A 20373-nucleotide genomic window follows, 5' to 3' on the forward strand; every position below is an offset into this window, starting at 1 on the left:
CGAATGTTTCAGATCTAACGGATGATGTATTGCACAGATTTATTATAACGATCATAAAAAACAAAAAGCAAAGAAGGCAAAATAAATATAAAGCAAATTCTTACAACATATACATTACAAGTTCTGTCCGGTTCTGGAAGATTTTTAGAAGCTGCTTTAGTGTCAGCGGTAGGTGCAGGGATTTGGGGGGTAGGTGCTGCTGAGGACTAGTCTTCCCATTCGTCATCGTCCTCGAAGTCCTCGTCTTCGTCCTCATCCTCGTCTTCGTCTGGAAAAAAAAACAAGCCTGTAAGAACCGGACAGAGGAGGAGTTGTGCAGGCAGCTCGTGTCAGACTTACCCGAGGAATGAATGGCTTTGCTCCTTTTCTGCATCACTTCCATGAGAGCGCCCACGATGCCGGCGGCTGGAGCCGGTGTTGGCGGACCGGACTCTGGAAGGTCCAAAACCTGGGGGGACACACGCAGGTCACACCTGGCCCTGGGTTCCACCTTAACTTGAGGCCAGACACGTGTACTAGCAGAGAACACACAGCTGTGTCGAAAGGCCTGTGATGTGTCTTACGGTCTTGAGCTGGATCCCCTGTCGGATCTGGTCCAGCAGGGCGTCTCGTCCGGTGGTGGAGGCCGGTGCGCGGTGGTTCTGCTCCACCTTCTTCAACTGGGTTCCTCCCCTAATCTGCTCCAGCAGTGCAGACTTCCCGCCTGGGCTTGGCGAATGAGGCGAGTCTCCGTCTAGCTCCGGGGGAGGAGGGGGGCCGGGGGGAGGAGGTGGGGGAGGAGGGGGAGGTTGAGGGGCAAGAGTGGAGCCACCCCCACTGCCTACCGAAGACTGCTGGGCCAGGGGAGGGGGCGGAGGTGGAGGGGCTTGGGGATTAATAGAGGCATGTGAGGGGGTGGGGGGAGGAGGAGGGGGAGGCTGGTGATGATGATGATGATGGTGGTGGTGGTGTGGAGGAGGAGGGGGCTGATGCCCTCCTCTTGTGGGAGGAGGTGGTGGAGGGGGGGCACCCAGAGTCCCAGGTCTGGATGGAGGAGGGGGAGGAGGAGCTGACGCCGGCGCTCTGGAAGGCGGAGGGGGAGGAGGGGCCCCTCTACCCCCTCTGGAGGGAGGGGGAGGCGGGGGTGGAGCTGAGGTGTGGGGTGGTGGAGGAGGAGGCGGAGGGCCACCACGAGAAGGAGGTGGAGGGGGAGCTGGAGGGGAAAAAAGATCAGGCTGCATCAACATGATTCGTCCCAGACTCATATTTAGTTTGATAGAAATGCTGCTGTAAAAGCTCAGAGGGGAAAACGGACGCACTCAAGTTTGGAGATTCATTTTGTGAGAATCGTCAACATCGATCCCATATTCACTGATCACCTGGTCTAAACTCAAGTCGACTCAGCAGGACGGGCAGAAACACTCACTCAGGTGGCATGAAACGCAGACCACTACATACAGATACACACTCTGCTGAATTGAGATTCACAGCACTCGACAGTCTCCACTCCCGCTTTCAAACTTGAAGGGTAACATGAATAAAACATGCACAAAAACTGTCACACGGAATAAAAGTCCAACACTTTTTCATCTGCACACCTGCAAATCTGACAGAAGTGAAAAAGGAAGAAAGGAAACGAAAGTTAAAGCTGAAGCTGTGACGGGAATTTAAAAATGCTCATTTAGAAATAAAAGGCGTTTCACGGCCGACGTGAAATCCTACAAAAGTATGTGGTTTGTTCCTCCATTGTGCGGTGCAGAGCGCACACATTTTTTCACATACTGAAAACCACTTTCAGTTAGTAGACGAGGATCTGAATCACAAAAGTACATTTAGATTTGAAAAGAAGTGGCTATAAAAAAGTCAAAGTGTTTTTCACAGCTTAACAAACCCCAGAATCAGCTGTTTTCCTGTCTGATATACTTTGGAAAGTCTCCCTGTCCTGATGTGGAGGCCGGTGCTCACGACACTAAACGTTCCTCATTTCAATTTGAAACTTTGTGTCATTCTTTCATCTGATGCACTTCATTCCAGACTGAGTCGGTGCAGATCTACAAACTCTACCAGTTCATTAAAGTTTCACAGCAGCTGGACACATCAAAGGCCGCCTGTGTGATCTCACCCTGCCTCCTCAGCTCATTCTTGACGGCCTCCACCCCTCCCTTCTTCTCGATGAAGTCGTAGATGACCTTGGACGTCTCCCGGTCCTTCAGCTGGGCCTCAGAGATGCCGCACATGTCAAACAGGTTCTTCAGTTCGGGGTCCAGGTTGTTCAGCTGCACAAATGTCAACAAAACAACAAAAGTGGATTCACAGCGTGACCATGTCCAGAGAAATGACTACAGAAAATGATCCAACATGTGAAACATTTCATTCTGACGACTCCTGCAGTTCAAACAAATTTACCTAAACAAACGGCGTCGCTGTGACCAGCTGCGTGAGCAGCATCTTCAGAGCCCTTACGCAATCAGCGTTTCACTTTCTGTGGCCTGACCATAGCTGGAGGTGCAATAATGCCCTGCTCTGACTAAGAAGTTCAATCAACAGCTTGTTCACTTTTGTCAGAAACACAAAATATTTTCAGCTTCACTAATCAGTAAGTCAGTAAAGTGTTTATCTAGTGCAGTTTTATTTATTTTCTTAATTCTCACAAGCATTTTATGTATTGTAGGGCTGTAACAGGCAAAACCTCCAACATCATAAAAACTGACTTAAGGTTTCCTTCAGCTGCATTTGCCTTAAACCACTTTAAACTGTGCTGCAGACAAACTAGTATTAGCCTGACACCCGGTGGCCATGGGTGGAAGCACAAGCTGCTGTACCGATCTGCTGCAGTGCATTCTGGGACCGGTCATAATGCGAGATCGTTATGTGTTCAGGATGGTTGAGCATGTGCACGTGAGGGAAAACAGAGATAATTAGTAGAATCAGTTATCAGCATGAACACAACATTCATTAGGTGAGAAACTCCTAGGCGACGTCTGGTTGCCATGACAACACAAACAGCCACCATCTCACATTAGCAAACATCTGTCAAGACTTACATGCAAAACACACGTAAGAGCGTCGGTGCCACTTGTTTCACTTCAGGGTTTGAAGTGATCCAGAAAAATAATGATGTCCATTTGAGACACCAATAAAGAGTTTATTTATAAGTGCATAACACATTTATGCATGAAATGAAGAAAATGTTGATCTAAAATTATTATGAATCCAATTCCTAATTATGCAGCTCTGATGAGTTGGGGAGTGTGTCGCCTGTTGAGCTGCTTTTGTCTGCAGCTTCTGAGATGCAGCAAATTGTTTGTGAATATGAGCAGGAGGCAACAAGAGCCTATTGTCCAACAGTTCCATCATGCAGCCACCACACAGGTCACTATTGTGCATGGTGTGTGTGTGTGTGTGTGTGTGTACTCACATCAAAACCTGTGTTTGGGTCCCAGCCCACGTGACCAATGTGCCTGAAGACGATGGGAGAGAAATGTGGTGAGATCATACACGTGTCTGTGCACACGCAAACATACACAAGTACATCATCTATTTTGTATTGAGCCCACACACGGTATCGCAATGTATTGCAAAAACATTTTCAAGACTTTATTTCTCTGATTGAGCTTTATATAGACACACGTTTAAATCTCTCCCGCTGTCTTCAGCACTGAAATCAGATGTGAGCTGGGACTCACTGGAAGTTGCTTGGCGTGCCAATGTCGGCCTTGGTCAGCTTCTTCTTCTTGCCTTTGGTCTTCTTGTCTTTGCGGCTCAGGCCGCTGTGGCTCAGCACGTTGTTGAGGTGGTACGGCTGCTGGTGGCTGTAGGAGTTGAGGAACCGAACATTGTTGATCTCTGGGTTCTTGATGTCCACTGTGGCCATGGGCAGAGCTGGACCTGCAGACGGGGAACGAGGAACACATGGTCAGGGAGAGTGTTCCATGAGGAGCCTGAGCTTCTCTAGACGTTGTCTGAGGAACCTAATGTGACGACACAACTGACGGAGCCAGCGTGGAACGAGCATAGTAACCAACAGCTCAATGTACGTATGGGTCATCATTGTTTTGACAGTGAACGGACGAGATCAAGGTTTGGATCAAGTTTGGGAACTTCTGCATGTTCTGTGTCATCATGAAAGAGCTTGATGGTCCCTTTTTCTAACATTCGTAAAGAACAGCCCACCATCACAGCCCCACTGGTCCTTCAGTCCTCAGATTCCTCATAATCTGAAAACCGTAGCATCTGACATAATCACTAATCCAGTGCTAATCCCCAAATCCAAATCTCTGGACTCCCCACGAAGACTGAATGTCTGTGATGAGACCATTCCTCACCTCAGATGCTGCCTCTCTCTAATATTAAAAGTGCCTTTGTCTGAAGTAGACGTACGCATCTACAGACGTTACCTGCAGGATTTATAACCATCACACAATAAAATGAATCTGAGGCAGGAACTCAACAACGCAACCAGCCGCCCCAACCACAGTGCAGTTACTGATCTGGGTTCAGTCTATAAGGTTTCATAACCAAGAGTTCACAATGGAGGATGTGAACAATGCATTCAGAGAGGAGGGAGGAGCTCAGCATCCATCTCCCAAGTCCAGGGCAACAAACATGTTCCATTACTGAAATGTCAGAATGAATCCGTGCCACCGGAGAGAAACGTCAATGAAAGAATGATCTCAGGCACAAATTCATGCGTTGACTTGAAGAGACGACTGATCTGTGGAGAATATGCTAATCCTGCTCTTTGCAGCGTCAGTGTTTGCCAACAGCCAAAGAGCTTAATGAAAGTAAACAGTGTTCGGGGCAGACATGAAGGCACAGCTGCAGATGAGAAATCCTAAATTAAAACTGGGATTCACTTGGACCAACACTTTGTAAATGACGGAGAGCAAACGATTTTAGTTTATGCTTACAAGTCCAAGTAGCGAAGCAGCTTGAGTGAGTGAGTGAGTGAGTGAGTGAGTGAGTGAGTGAGTGGCACCAACTCCAACTGTTGGTTTCTCTGTTTACTTTTTCATCACCCTGGAGCAGCAAACCATTTTACCTTTTACCATTAATTACTACCATCATGTATTCAGAAGTTACTCCTCTTTCTCTTTTGAGCATCCGATTGTTGTGTGTGTAGCAAAGAATTTAATGCAAACATAATCCAGCACTGTACAAGGCGGTGCCATGATGTTCTGACAGAAGGTTTGCGTAAACCGTTTCAGTTTGGCCTGACAAAAGCTGCTGTGTTCACATGTATTGAGGCGTTCTTGTCTGTTCCACTTAAAAACATCAACTTGCCAGAGATTGAGCTAAAAAATGAAAAAAACTACTGAAATGTGCAACTAAAAACCCTTTTGCAAACAGCAAATTCTAATGATTAGTAAAAACATCCGTTCTACAACTGCTGTGAACGATAAAGAAAACAAACCTAGAGTTTGACCTTTATTAATAAAAAAATGTCACTGTAATAACAACTATGGCGACTGCAGCTTATGTCCATGACAGCAGGGTTTAAAGGAACAACACGGAGCATGTGGTGCACATATGGCAGATGGGCGTCCTGCTGGCAGATTAACCTGCAGCCGACTCCACGCTGTCACCATGTGACTCACGCTGTCTGTGAAAATATGGCGGATCGAGGACTTGCTCAACACTCAGTCTCTGATGTTAAATCAGTGAACTGCTTCTGTTTGCTGTAGAATGACGCACACTATATTTGATTTGTGTCGGTTACAGTCATTGAAGCCAGTACACAGTAGGACTGGAGCCCAAATACAGAGTAGAACCACCAACCTCACTCAGTTGTTGTGAATGAGTGAATATGATGGATGTATTTGCAGCACTATGTTTAACATGTAAATAGAACTAGAAAACAAACAAAGAGAGGACTACAGTCCATAGACCTGTTTGACCCAGCTTCAGATTTAGAAAGAACTTACACAAAACGGCAAAACTAGAATGATGCACATTCTTCATCTTATAGGTACATGGAAAAGCAATAAAAAAGGAAGTCAGATATCTGGTTATTAGTTAAATAACCAATGAGAACAGACCTTAGGGTTAAACAAATACCCTGTGACTGAAAGTGTGTTATTAATATTAACTGTTCAACATACCATTTTTATGGTCAGCTCTTTTCTCTGCAAAAGAAAAATTAACATCGTTATAGTTCCTGAGTAAAATAAGCAGCACTGAAGTGAGAGATTTTGAGCTTTAGGAGGCAAGAGGTCAAAGTGAGCAGTTTAACAGTCAGAAGGTGCGCTGAAGTTTGGTTAGTGTGACGAGAAGAAGAGCCCCCAGGTGCCAAGCTGTCAGAAAACACCGCCTCACGTCTGCTGCACCGCGGGCAAAACAATCAGAAAGCAGTTCAGGAAGTCTTTGACATGAGCAGAAGAGGAGAAGCCAGAGCTGAGCTGTGTCTGACACAAAGCACCCCCCGGAAAAACCCGCTATGCCCCAGCTCCAAGAGCCTTTGAACCCTCACTTATCATCACAGTTTGTGTAGACTTCAAACGGCTGGCATGCTGAGCGGAGCTGGAAGGAAGCCAGAGTCTGGCTGCACAGACAGACTGACGGTTTTACAGAGGAAGCACGAGCAGTGTCCCAAACCAGCACACTCCGCTCATGTCTGCTGAAGAAACATCTGGAGCACTCTGAGGTGGAGTCCAGGCTCGGCTTCAGGATCGGGATTTTGGATGTGAATCTAATCACACTGCACTAGTATGTTTAGCTTCTGCTGTCGCTGTTTAGATGCACTAATTATATGGGCCTCTCACCAGAAATGCTCAGTTCATCCACAAATGACACCATAAGATCTTTTGATTTGACTGTGCACAGTTCGAGGATCTCCCTGTTATGGCCTGAACATGAGTGAGGAGGTTTGGAACCCACACGGGCTGCGTTAGTAAAACAAGAGCGGAGTTCTCCAGTTACAGATAAGAGAGAAAACAAACGCTTAAGAATGAAAAATACAGTAAAAAGGGTGAAACGTACCAGTTTTGCGCTGCCTTCGGTTGAGAAGGTCGTTGACGGCCGCTCGGAACCTTTTAGCCTCTTCTTCACTAGCAAAGTTCAGACCAACCTGACAGGTCTGAGAAGAAGAAACCAACAGTCATTGAATGCCATCTTTATTTCTAGGAGAGCAGATGTATCACTGATCCATTTATTTACAATGAGCAAGTTTACTAACATCTAAATGTTACACAATCAGTGAAAACAGAATATTTGGTTCTAACACTCGTGAATATCAACAGTTTTGGCATTAGATGTTTTGCTTTGTTGCATTGTTGCACTTTATGACCACAGATCCTCCCTTCACATCAGAAACCCCAGCTTTAAGAGCAGACATCCTGTGGTCCTGCAGCCGTCCTACTGCACGAGCCGCCTCTAATGTGAACGTGTCACCGTGTGTAAACGCGTTACGTGATTAACACTTCAACAGGAGGACCCGATCGGTGGGAGCTTTGCTTCTGAAGTATTCCTAAAGACTTCTATACTCACATCTCCTGCAAATGAGATAAAGTAGGACCTGGAGCTGCTGACGGAGAAGTTGTGGTAAAGTTCCTGCTCAAACATTGTTTTTCCTTCCTGCAAAAGCACAAGAGAAGGAAACTGAGTCAATTCTATTTTACATTTAAAAGAAGCTACACGCCCCTCTCCCATTCTGCTTCCCATCTTTAGTTGGGGAACCACTTGGTCCCAGAATGAGACAGTAAACACAGATCAGCTGCTACAGTCACTTTGCTCTGTGGGATGCACATAATCTTTAAAGCATTTTAATAATATCCTCAGCCACAACCCACATACTGCAGAGGAGGTTGTAAAATACAAAGCAAAAGCAGAGAAGTGATTCAGAGGAAAGGTTTGCAAAACTTAGACACTTTGGGAAAACACCATCTTTATTTGCTTCAATAATAAATGAACATGTTTGTGTTTTATCTGAGTGCTATGGTGCTGAGTGGCATCGAACGGTGTCACTCACCTTGATGTCAAACACTCGGATGAAGTAGGACCTCTGCGGGTTGTCTTTGACCAGACAGGCCACGCCGCAGCATCTCTTCACCCAGCTGCAGCTGCGTTCGGCCGCGTACACCTGGACCACCGCCGAGCACAGGGTCTGAGGACACGAGAGGCCGTCAGACAATGGATGCGAAGACAAAGCCTCTGGGGAACGTCCCACACGAAGCCTGCCAGGGATGATTAATTCCACACCGGAGGTTTGAGTGGCAGTGAAGCTGCTCACTCAGGAGCTTTTTAACGGCTTGTTGGAACAGATTTTACAAGCTTGTTGTTAAAAACCCGAGTACAACAGCAAAGCAGAACATTTAATCAGCGATAAAAGCTACAGACAGAACAAACGTTGAACCTGCTGTAAAATAAGGGGAGCCTCCGGGTCAACAATGAGACATTTGGAACCACCATTGACATATGCACATGTCTTATCAGACGGTTATCATATAGGCAGAACAATGGGACCGAATGCTTTGCTTGAAGAGAAAAGAAAATGTAGGTTGAACAAGGTTTTCCATTTATACTATTTAGTGTCTGGCCTGCAGAAAATTTGATTTTCTTGTGGTTTTAGGATCCTCCTGCCAAATCTGGTCTTTAGCTAAATTAATGTCAGCTCTGTAAATTCCCAGGCATTTGACTGGAACTCGTTTCTCCAGTATTTAACCTTCACTTGCGCGGGACAGGAAGTTGAGTCAGAGCTGCTGACGACAGCCCCCGTTCTCTCCTCGAACTGTTCTGGTTTGGAGGTTTTTGCCGAGGTCATGCTGTGTTAAACCTTTTGCCAGAAGTCCTGTCTGCAGCCACCACAGGGGAAAAAAAGGAAATGCCACCGCCCCACCTTCCTATGCTGATTAATGAGTACCGGCTGGAAGAGCAAAAGGAAACACTTCTGACCGTGCAATCGTCTTTCAGCATCACACAGAAAGGGTCAAAGGGCACCTGTTCAATGCCTCATTTAGTCATGGGATGTGTAGCAGTAATACAGTACAGTAATAAACGCTGAGATAATGCAGATTACATCAGCTGAAAATTTAGCATCTGATAATGACAAACCACGTATCAGAGCATCAGCTACAGCAATTCGCTAAATGGCAAAATAATTTACTGATGAAACCCAGAATGATCCGTGGAAGTCAGTCAGTGGCAATTCACTTACAGACACTCACAGAACTGCAGAATCTAGTAGAACCAATAATTTCTAACAAGACTATTGTTGACATAGAAACATATTCGGCTAACACCATGAGAATCCATTCAAGAACAAGAAAAACTGGTTTTTCAGAGTAAATGAACATTCAAGTAATTTCACCCAAATGTCCACACAGCAGAGTTTTGTCCACAATGGCCCAGTTGAGGCTGAAAGTGGTTTCAATGACCTTAAACACATTTACAGTACTGATTGCAAGGCCAAGAGTAAACTTTCAGTATTTTTCCTCAAAATTATTTCCTCTAATGCGTTTGCCTCCAGATAAATCCAGCACCGGGCTGTTTGAGGAGCAGGGGGCACTCCTCAAAGCCGGATTACCAAATTAGCAACATAACCTTAGGAGGCTTATGTGACAAATTGTCTTGAATTACGTCCATATCCATTTTATGGAATCAGCACTCTGCACAACCACCTAATACTTAACGATGATTAATATTCACCTTAAAAATGATCAAATGTAGTTTATTGTTGTCACAAATATTCATACCTTTTATTTAAATATAAATATCTGTTGACCTTTCTAATCCTGATGCCAAACACGCCCTATGACGACCTCCAGCCCAGCGCCCGTCTGTACGTGATGCACATGTCAAGTACGAAGACAAGACTGATGAAAGCAGCAGTGTCTGACACACTGACCAAAGTTTCCTCTTCCTATTATGTAAACACAAGAAGCACATAAACATACACAAACTGCAGCACCTCAGCATTTCTCTGCCAACATTTGTACAGGTGGTGCCAGGGAACTATGGGGGATTTTGGTTTTTACCAAATACTGTACCTCTGTCCCACCTGAAGCCTGATTCAGTCAGAAAAGCGGCTCACAGCTCAAAAACTGGTCAAGTGTCATCAGCTCTGAGTCTGCCATTAAAAGCTAGTTCTATTAGGGGCTGGATTAACGGCCAATAACAAAGTCTGCGGCTTTGCTATAAAACTAAGAATGTGTATAAATGCAGATGATGCTATTTAGATACCTAAAGTAAAAAACAGTACCTGACAGTTTAAAAGTGGTGATTACTGTTCATAAACAATAGACAAACGTATTACGAGGATTCTGCTCTATTTCATAGCTATTAAAATACATGTAAACAGATAAACACGCTTGGGGCGGTGGAGGTTCTGAAGGAGACGCATCTCTGGCCCGTTTCCGCCGATTCTGGGTGGATGTGGCCGCACTTGAGTGGGAACCTGCAGGTGGTAAACAAGCGGAGCGACTTACGGCGCATTTCCTGCCCAGGTACCCGAACAGACAGTCGTTCTCCTGCGGGGTGAGGAGGAGGGAGCCCACGTTGGCGGCCCTGCGGGGCTGCGCGTGGCTGTTCATGGCTCCGAGTGCGACTAGCGTGCCCGGAAACGATGCGGTTTTCAACGGACGGGCTCGGCGGACGGCGCTGGTTACAGAGAATCCATGCGGGCTCCGGTTGCTATGGCCTGCAACCGGATCATCTCCGGGCTGGAGGGCGGAGGAGGTCGGAGCGCGCTCCCCGGGCTGCTCCGGCGGAGGGAGCGACCGTGACTGCTCGTTTCAGTGGCGAACGCGAAAGAGAGACTCTCGATGCGTCCGTGGACCGACAAACGCTCAACTTTCATTCGGAAACTCCAGCAGCTGCAGCAGAGATGCGTACATCCAACATGGCAGCGAGACGGAGCGGACCATTAAAAAGACGGGAGAGGGGGGTGTTCGCTGGGACGAACTCTGCAAATATCCACCGCGACGTGAATCACAGAGTGAGATTATTGGGTTAACGGACATACGTAGACGTCGTGTTGCCTTTGAATTCAACTTAAAAAGAGCCTGCGGAGTAGGCGCGCTTTCCATTAGTTAATAGCCAAAAGTAGTTGCTAGCTACAAATGGTTCAGTCCCATTGGGAATGCAGCAGGGAATGGGAAAGAGGGGGGGGGGGGGTGATGTGACGCAATATGGGGAGGGGCCAAGCGGTGGGCAAAAATGTAAATAAGACGTCAACCTCCACAATAATAATAATAATAATAATAATAATAATAATAATAATAATAATTTTATAATGATTAGATAGTAAAGCTAGAAGATAAACCAAGTAATTTAATAACGTTTGTATATGCAAATCTTCTGGTCTTAACCTTTGCCAAAGCACTTACAGCACTTCGAGACAAGAGGCCTGAGACATCAATCTGTTTTTTAAACCATGTGTTGCTGTTAGCTGTAACACACAGATGCATTGTCTTGAAGTCATAAGCAAATACAATGAGGAGGGACGTGAAGGTACGACGGCAGATGGACAGACGCTAGAGGATGTTGACATCCTGCAGGTCCTGCTCTCCTGCTACAGGGTTAAAGCTTGTCAGTAGTATTAACACCAGCCAACACTAATCTGTGGGACAGCTGCTTCTACCCTCTGCTGCTTAAACGGGGGTCCATTCAAAACTACCAGAGAGCCTGTTCATGATAAACAAAAAAACAAACATTCAGATATGGGCATAAGTAATGAATAAGTAAAGCAAAGCACTTTACATTTTTTACTTGCCTCATTTAAATCTAAATGCATTATATTTTACAAAAAGTTACAATAACAGAAAAACAAACGAGATAATGATAAAGAAATGTACGCATTGCACTGCCATGAAAGAGGCAGACTAAAGAGGCAGATAAACAGCAGACTCTTTGATGCTATTGGAAATGCATCAAGTCGTGAATAAATCCTACTAAAGAAACAAAAAAAGGTTTTAAACATAAAGTGTACAGTACCTCAATGCATTACACAGATTACACCACTAGATGGTGTAGGAAGCACACGCTGTAGCACAACAGCTTAATTCATTATTATTTGGGACATTAAAGGAGTAAACATTAGTGTTTAAGACACTGCAGTGTAATAAATGTATTTGTAGTTTACAGCTACAGTTGGGGGTGACTGGTCACTTGACCTGTCCCATGTTTCAATAAACAATATTGCAGGTTGTTTGGTTGTCTGTTATTGTGCAGACATGCTTCAACAAATTAACAAACATTTTACACAGTTTGTATATAATAGTCTTTACTGGGTCCTTTAGGGTGTGAAGACTTCAAAAGTCCAAAGTTGTTATGTAAGGACCCCTGTCTGTTTCAATGATGGGTCAATGTGTGCTATAATGTCAGACCCCTTCATTCAAATCAATAATCCATGAAATGCACTAGGGTTGGAAATGGATGGGAATCTGTTGAGCTGATGATGCTTTTATTTTCTTTCAGCACACAGTCTTAAAATATTAGCTACTCACTGTGTGTGGCTGGTCTGTTGGTAACTGGCAGAGATCTACTGTTTTTCAAATAGTATAGCCTGCAAGGTTGGTGGAATCACATTCTTTTATATTGATCTGCAGACACATCCTCACTGTTACTGGGTTTCACTGTAAGAAGCAGTGTGGGGGTACACACATTGTTTATATCAGCAGATAATCCCAGTGCACAATAGGTATGAAGACCACAAACTGTGCTCCAGCTTTCAGACTCTGCTGATTCATCTGCTGTTTGGTCCAGTAAACAATCCATCTGGGCACAGATGAGGTGGGGCCAGAACAACAGGGACATCTCGGCCCAAATAACATCCAGGGGACCCCAGAGAGGGATGGGGGCAGAGATGAACACAGTGCAGTTGCTTTTCGGATGAACCACTTCTACGTTTGAAACACCAAGAAATGAGGATATCATCAAAGAGGCCTCAGCACAGTCAGCAGCGAGAGGACGGTACGTCCATCACAAATCGCTTCTCCTGAATTACTCAAACTAGGTTTGTTTTGTTGAACCATAAATGTCAGATAGTTGCAGTTTGCACATGTGATTTGCAGTAGTTGCACCTTAAAGGTCCTGCAGTGTTACTGTACCTTAGATGTTTATAGTTGCATTTAGTATCTGCGTTTTTTGCTATTAGCCTCTATTAGAGGATTGTCCTAATGTCATGATTAGATTGTTGTTTAGACAGTCTAGTTATAGTGGCATAAAATCTGCCTGTGACACTGAGATGTGTTTTCAATTTAAAGGCGAACTGTCACGACAACGTTTCGATGAGTGAGTGATCACTTCATAGACATTTAACAGCTGGCCTGATCAGGTTAGCTAAAAAGCAGCAGCAAGTGTTTTCCAGGCAGGCAGATGGGCGTACAGTCAGGCTCTCTGACTAAACTTTAATGCATTCCTGTCGCTGGTGCAGTCCAGTGTCTGAGAGCTGGCGTTAATAAAACCATTAAAACCCATCTGGAAAGTGCAGCAGAGAAACCGCAGCCTGAGATTTCACTGGAAGCTGCATGCAAGCAGAAATAATCAGTGTGTGTGACATAGGCTGCTAATGGCTCAATAAACGCTGAGTAGAAAAAATGCAGATAAAAGTCTGAGAGCTTCAAAAACATAAAGCACGGAACAGACTAACATCCATAGTACGTATATGCTCTTTGACCCCATGGAAACTAACTGAACTGGTTTTATCAGGTACCCCAAAATCTACTGCTTTCTTCCAAAATGCCAGAGAAATACCAAAAACAGGCACAGATAAATATAATTATAAATTTGAAACCAGGACGAGGATCATCAGCCTTCAAGCACCTCCCATGTTGAAACAGTTGGGACTGAGGTGGTTTTCCAGTTCACCCAAAACCAAAAACCAAAACTGAAGTTACACAAAAGTGTAATAAATGGATTTAAGAGTGTGTTCATGTGCTTTAATGTAAGCAAACCTACAAGCCACCGTTAGCGTAGACGCCAAAAGAAGCACAAGCAGCATGAAAGCCAACCTGGACGCTGAAAGCCTTCATCTACTGGTTTGTGCTCATCCACGACCTTTTCTCTTTTAGGACACACTGTGTGGGTTCAAATGAAAAAACGCAGTATAATATTAACCACGGCCATCGTCACCAGAATTGGGTTAGCATGCTAACGGAAACAAAATGCTAACTTATGGCAGTCGATCCACAAGTGTGATTTGATGGTGGAACTCTAGAAAATACCAAGGAATCGCCAGTAATTAGTGGCGTATTCTTCTTCCAAGGATCAAGAATGCTCAAATCCAAAGCCAAGCCATGGTAAATACAGATATTTCAGCCTGAAGTGGTTGACCAGCGCACACACACACATTCCTAGAGCAATCGCACTGTCGTGCATGAAAAAGGTTTGGCTCTGTGACATTTAACCTCATCCTCTTCTGGATTCAGTTAGTGCAGCTCAGACTCTTTCGATCATTTCATTGTGTCTGTCTCCTGCGTCGGACTCTGTGTTTGGGAGGTCCTTCTTGTGGCGCGGACTCCCGGCCGTTCCAGTGTTTTGGTGGTTTGGGGGACAGCCTGAGTGGCTTCACCACACGCTGTTTGTCTTGGATCAGCATCACCAGAAAAACCATCATGCTCAAAGAGTTATGAAACAAAGTCCAGAGACGCGCTTCCTCAACTCAGCCAGAGATGAGGAAACTTTCAGATGAATTACAGCCTTCATTACATGTTCCGAAGGGAACACTTTGACAGTTCATTTGTGACTATAACTCTCTTCAGACAGATCCACATCCATGATCACTGCTATCGTAAAGTTCCTGTGCCATTAAAGCCATTAAAGAGCAGCGGTCTGTAGCCTTCGCCACTGATGGGGCCCTGTGCCCCTCCTCTGGTTAGCTTTGCAAAAAGAATGATGGGATATTTTCCATGGTGTCCTTTGAGGCGGCCGCTGCTTCCCAGGAACCCGGGTCACAGCCTCTTTCTCCTGAGTTTGGAAGAACTGAAATATGACTTACTTGCATATGAGGCGCCGACAGCAATTAAATGGGGGTGAAGGGCTTTTAGCATTTTAGAAGAAAGATAGAAGAAAGAAAAATAAAGTAAGTGACAAACTACAAAGCGATACAAACTGAGGTTGGGTGAATTGCTCCCAGCTCACACGTCTGAAGTTGGCACTCAAGTTCAGTGGACCTTGAACTTCCATCATTCGTGCACATCATTTACTGGTTAAAGCCATTTTGCTGCAAACCCACTTCATGACAAATTCACTGTTAGATTCTTAATTGAAATACGTAAATAAAATGCAGCACACTGATGTTGCAGTATGTACGTGTAATCTAAAGGGGAATGTAATGTTTTTTTATTATTAGTAGTAATTGAGTTGTAATTGGTGGTAAATTATGAAACATAAGGCAGAGCAGGCAGCTTATCCTGGCTGATCGCCCTGTTTACATTGTCTCTGATGCTGTTATCCGTCCTTTTCATCAAAGTCCTGTTCACACAGAGAACAGGGAGCTTTGTGTTTTGTTGCATTGTGGAATTTGAAGCATTATCTTCAACGCTCATCAGTCATGCATCCTCTCATAGGCCTGTTTGATTATCTCTGCTCACTGAAGCTAATAATACATTTATTTTCTCTCTAAACATGTTGTTTTTCTGCTTGGCTTGTGCAGGACCACTAATTGCTCCATGAGGAGTTGGGGGCTATGGTGCTCATGGGAGTCCAGATCCTGGTACTGCTCTTTTTATTTGGTGTTGGAGTCGGGGGCGACTCGATGAAGCCAGCCCGAGCGCCTCTGATCCCTCATCGGCCCTTTGTTGTGGTGTGGAACGCTCCTACCGAGTCATGTCGCCTTCGGTTCAAGGTAGACCTGGACCTCAGTGTTTTTGACATCATAGCAAACCTGAATGAAACTCTCAGTGGACCCAACGTCACAATATTCTACCACAGCCACCTGGGATACTACCCCTACTACTCTAGCTCTGGGGTCCCCATCAACGGTGGGCTGCCGCAGAACCAGAGCCTTCCCAAGCACCTCAGCAAAGCCAGAGCCGACATCGACAAGCTGATCCCCCACAAGGATTTCAGAGGCCTGGGCGTCATTGACTGGGAGAACTGGAGGCCTCAGTGGGTCAGAAACTGGGGTGCCAAAGACATCTACCGAAACAAGTCCAAGGAGCACATCCGGAAACTTCACCCGAACTGGCCCGAGAGCAAGGTGGAGAACGAGGCGAAGGAGGGCTTCGAGAGGGCTGGACAGGCGTTCATGAACCTGACCCTGGCTCTGGCTGAAGGGCGCCGGCCCGACGGGCTGTGGGGGTTCTACCTGTTCCCAGACTGCTACAACTATGGCTACAAGCAGCATCCACACAGGTACACTGGCGAATGCCCCAACATAGAGCACATACGCAATGACCACCTGATGTGGCTCTGGAAGCAGAGCACGGCGCTCTACCCATCCATCTACCTGGACTATGAACTCAAGTCTTCCCCCAACACTGTCAAATATGTCCACTACCGAGTCAAGGAGGCCATGAGGATTGCATCTATTTCTCGGGTGGACTATACGCTGCCCGTGTTTGTCTACTCCAGACCGTTCTACGCCTACACCTTTCTGGTTCTTTCAGAGGTATGTGTTCAGCTTACAGTAGAGTGCGTTCCTTCTGTTTTGATACTGGACTCGTGCTTCCTGGTTCAAATGTGCTCCGTTACTGCAGAGTGACCTGGTTCACACCATCGGTGAGAGCGCAGCCTTGGGCGTGTCAGGTGTCGTCCTCTGGGGATCATCTGAATATGCCCGATCACAGGTAACGGCAATGAGAGCACATCAAATGAAGCTAGTAATTTATAAAATAATATAAAAGCTTTAAGTCTGAATGTTTTGTAATATAAGGTTGATTTTGTCATATTTCACTCCTGAATTCTCTAATGTTGCCAAATTGCGCATCTTTTAAATGTGTATATATTAAAACCTATCTTGAATTGAATGGTTCTTGAATTTTCCCCACTGAGAAAGCAAAAGTGTTGAAGTAAAGAAAGGAGGTTTTATGCTTGTTTTCAATGTCTTTGCCTGCCACTAACACTATCTTAGCATTTCCTTCCTTGCTCACTCTCTCCTCCAGAGAAACTGTCTGACCGTGAAGAAGTACATCGACGGTCCGCTGGGACATTACGTCATCAACGTGACCTCGGCTGCCAAGCTGTGCAGCAAGGCGCTGTGCAAGAAGAACGGCCGCTGCGTCCGCAAGAGCCTGGACTCGGGCGCCTACCTGCACCTGAACCCGCGCTTCTTCCACATCCACCTCAACCCGGCACCCAAGGGCCCTCGCTTCCACGTCAGCGGTCACCTCAACAACCACGACATCCTGGACATGAAGCACAAGTTCACCTGCCAGTGTTATCAGGGCTGGACGGGCGTGTACTGCGAGGTGCCCCAGGCTCTGCCCCAGCCGCCCACCCCCGAGCTCCGACCCCCCGAGAGGGGCCTGCTGGACGAGGTCCTGCTCCTGCTGTCGCTGCACTTTTCGTGTCTGTGCATCATCACCTTCTTGGGGCTCTGTCTCATCATCAAGTGTCTGATCTTGTGAACAGGAAGGAGCTTTGAGAAGGTTTGTAGTGTAATCAGATGCAGTCCCATCGGTGTCCAATAGATGCTGCTAATAGAAATGAGAGTTAGCTTTTAGCTGAGTCCATATCAGCGACAGGTTGTAGTGATAACTTGATTGTATTTCACTAGTTTTCTTTCTCACTGGATTCATATTTAGGTAATAATACTTTAAGCACGATCTGACTCCAGACCATCTTCTTTTTGTTTCTGTTTGATGCATATATTTTTGATAAAATGTGACAAACTTTCAAGTTTTATTTCCTGCTTTCACATACTGTCGGTCTTGGATAAATACATGAAAGGCTTTGTTTATATTTGTCACGTTTTATGTCCAACATGCAGAAACCTGAGAGTTCAGTCACAGTTTCCTCACAGCGGATAAAGCTTGACAGCGTCGGGAAAGAAAAGCAAAGTACTGCTCCAGTCCTGACGTTTCAGACCTGGTGTTTTTGTTTTTGGGAAAGACAGAAAAGAAAAGAATCCAGTTCTAAATGCTTTAAATGTAGCTGTGTAAACACCACTGCAGCACACGAGGGATCTAGACAGCTGCCGTTGAGCGAAGGCGTGTTAAAAAGGCTTTGCTCTTTTTAGAAGAACTGTTTCCTTTTTGTGTAAACAGTTGTTTGGTTCATTCATCTGTTTGCACCGGGTCACGGATCAGTCTTTGTGTGACAGAAGACGACCCGTCACAGTAGCAACAGCTGGGATAGCGCATCGTTTCTGTGCCAGTGGTTTCTAGGTTTGACTAAACAAGAGGTAACTTCAAGAAGCTCTGTGATGCCTCACTGTCTGATTACAGAGGAAAAATGAAGCTGAGTTGCAGCAGGACGGGAAAACAAACAGCCTTCAAACAATTAGTCACGGAAAGCATTTAGAAGAGTGTTCAGTTTGTTATGTGGGATAATGACGGTGAAGAGGCTCACGTCACTCCACCAGGCCTCTGAGCGAATGTGCAGCTGTCACTCAGATGAGGTGAGACACGGTCACATGACCGGGCGTCCCAGCATTGAGCCCGGCTCCTCTCGGGGGAAAGGGAGGCGCGCCAGATGCTTGCCTGACAGCAGGAGGGAGGAGCGGCCGCCGCTGCAGCGCGTGTAGAGGACCACTATCAAACCAGAGTGGAGAGAGAGTGAAGAGGAGCGTTGGAGTAAGCTGATTATGAATGCAGGTCTTCACCAAGTCCACTCCAACAGCAGCTTAAAAGTTTACCCACTAATCTGTAGCTGCTGCAGCTTCCTGGTGGTTTACACCATGCAGTCATGTCGTAGTGACCCGACTGACTGTTCTGTGACAGCGGACGCAAATATTCCTGCCTATAAAATAGATCATTATTATGATTGTTATCCTGAGCTTTTCTTTCTGAGCCAACTCAGCTTGATTTGCATCCTGTCATTATATTTCTCTTCCCCTTCAGACGCAAGATGACATGTCAAGAGATTACCACAGTCATTAAGGTCCATCCTCTGTGGACAATGAACGTCTAAACCAGATTTCACGGCCTTCAAAGCTCCTAATGAGTAAATATGAGGCAGAGCTAAATCTGACTCAGCTGAACGCTTCTCATAAAGTTGCTGTCGGTGTTATTATCGGCTTATGATGACTGACAGCTGAGCAGTAAGCAAACTAGACCTTTGCTATTTACTGTTTCATTTTCTGGCAAGCTCTTCATTTTCCAAGCACAAGCCTGAAAATGTGAGAAAAGATAATATTACTGTATGTTAGATCAAACAAATTCACACAGTTTGTTTCTCTCAAACACATTTTAAAAACTCATTCAGTGTCTCAAACATACAGAAACCAAACACCTGTAATTTCACCAACCTCAGACTTCTGTTAGCTTTGCCACTTTAGCTAATAACCATAATCAGCCTAACGTCAGTGTCAGCAGTCACTCTGGATGCTCAACTCGTCTGAAGTCTGCACTTACTGTAGGCTGAAAAGCTTCATCTCACACTAAGGATTAAACCCAAAAATAATTTGTTTCTCATCACTCGTTACAGGTAAAGTCAGATGTTATGCTTCGTGTTATTGTCATCATAAATCATAAAACATCTCATTCATCTAATACTTTAAAGAGCTTTCTTCAACAACTCTTACACAAAAGCCAAAATGTGAATGAAAAGTTCCTGGAGTCCGACCTCTGTTTTCAGTTTGCGGAGGTGATTTGATTGTTTATCAGCTGATTACAGGCTGGAAGCGACAGCAGCTAAACATTTACAGCCATGGTGCATCCAATCAACAAGGTCTAAACAGAGACAGCTGATGATCCTGGTGAACTGAGGGCCTCGTGTGACGAAGGTAAGCAAGACAAAGTGAAACCTAAATAAATCTCAGGCACTCGTCTCTCTTTTAATCGCAGAGTCACTTCTTATGTACAAATTGAGTTTTGACAAGTCTGGTGTGAGTCAGTCCTTCCAGTTTCCAGTGAAAACAGTCAAGCTAAAATAGTGAAAAGTCTAATTTGGTCCGACAACCAGGCAAAACACAGAAGATGGAGTCAGAACAGCAGCAGCTCTGGGCTTTGAGGAACGGGCTGCTGAGCTTTTTATTATTGTTACACACACTCCCTTTGGGACAACTCTTAACTAACTCACGACCTCAAATAGAAATAATCAGGCCGTGGCCCCCTCCGATAAAGGCATGAGCGTGGCTGGTGTCAGCGCTCGGTCTGTTGACTCTGACAACCGTCCACCTCTCACATCCTCATCCTACAACAACACGAGCTCTGTGTGAAGTTATGAAACTCTGTGAGGCCTGTAAAATGGTCGGACAGAAACAATAATATGGCCGCTGGGGAAAACTGGCAGCCAAACACTGAAACTCACTGACACATGGGAACGGAACCACGAGAGGTTACTCAAGATCCGAGT

The 20373-nt window shown here is 45.4% G+C and overlaps 2 protein-coding genes across 4 annotated transcripts; one reads left to right on the top strand and one right to left on the bottom strand.

The window, feature by feature from the left end:
- Window positions 1-22: 22 nt before the first annotated feature.
- On the bottom strand, window positions 23-10972 carry wasla (WASP like actin nucleation promoting factor a). Of its 2 annotated transcripts, XM_029153970.3 has the most exons (11): window positions 10401-10972; window positions 7946-8080; window positions 7465-7551; window positions 6958-7054; window positions 6081-6104; window positions 3666-3867; window positions 3398-3440; window positions 2102-2255; window positions 564-1192; window positions 340-448; window positions 23-268 (listed from the first exon to the last, which is right to left on the bottom strand). In XM_029153970.3, exons 1-11 carry the CDS (start codon window positions 10503-10505, stop codon window positions 207-209), a joined length of 1647 nt encoding a protein of 548 aa, XP_029009803.1. In that variant the 5' UTR covers window positions 10506-10972; the 3' UTR covers window positions 23-206. The 2 variants fall into 2 exon arrangements, with proteins under 2 accessions (XP_029009803.1, XP_029009805.1); XM_029153972.3 differs by lacking the exon at window positions 6081-6104.
- A 209-nt stretch (window positions 10973-11181) lies between these two features.
- Window positions 11182-18030, top strand: hyal6 (hyaluronoglucosaminidase 6). 2 transcript variants are annotated; one of them, XM_055509927.1, is made up of 4 exons: window positions 11182-12885; window positions 15569-16525; window positions 16614-16703; window positions 16988-18030. In XM_055509927.1, exons 2-4 carry the CDS (start codon window positions 15602-15604, stop codon window positions 17498-17500), a joined length of 1527 nt encoding a protein of 508 aa, XP_055365902.1. In that variant the 5' UTR covers window positions 11182-12885; window positions 15569-15601; the 3' UTR covers window positions 17501-18030. The 2 variants fall into 2 exon arrangements, with proteins under 2 accessions (XP_055365902.1, XP_029009632.1); XM_029153799.3 differs by having other exon boundaries at window positions 17019-18030.
- The last annotated feature ends 2343 nt before the right edge of the window (window positions 18031-20373 follow it).

This window comes from Betta splendens, chromosome 6, assembly GCF_900634795.4.
Source record: "Betta splendens chromosome 6, fBetSpl5.4, whole genome shotgun sequence".
Lineage (NCBI taxonomy): Eukaryota > Metazoa > Chordata > Actinopteri > Anabantiformes > Osphronemidae > Betta > Betta splendens.

Excerpts from the sequence above, each read along its gene's own strand:
- wasla (XM_029153970.3), bottom strand. The coding sequence starts at position 10,505 with ATGAACAGCCACGCGCAGCCCCGCAGGGCCGCCAACGTGGGCTCCCTC. Across the intron at positions 1,193-2,101 it reads GAATGAGCTGAGGAGGCAGG|CTCCCCCTCCACCTCCTTCT; the intron begins GTGAGATCACAC and ends TTTCCCCTCCAG. Across the intron at positions 269-339 it reads CAAAGCCATTCATTCCTCGG|ACGAAGACGAGGATGAGGAC; the intron begins GTAAGTCTGACA and ends TTTTTTTTCCAG.
- hyal6 (XM_055509927.1), top strand. The coding sequence starts at position 15,602 with ATGGTGCTCATGGGAGTCCAGATCCTGGTACTGCTCTTTTTATTTGGT. Across the intron at positions 16,526-16,613 it reads CCTTTCTGGTTCTTTCAGAG|AGTGACCTGGTTCACACCAT; the intron begins GTATGTGTTCAG and ends CCGTTACTGCAG. Across the intron at positions 16,704-16,987 it reads CTGAATATGCCCGATCACAG|CATTTCCTTCCTTGCTCACT; the intron begins GTAACGGCAATG and ends ACACTATCTTAG.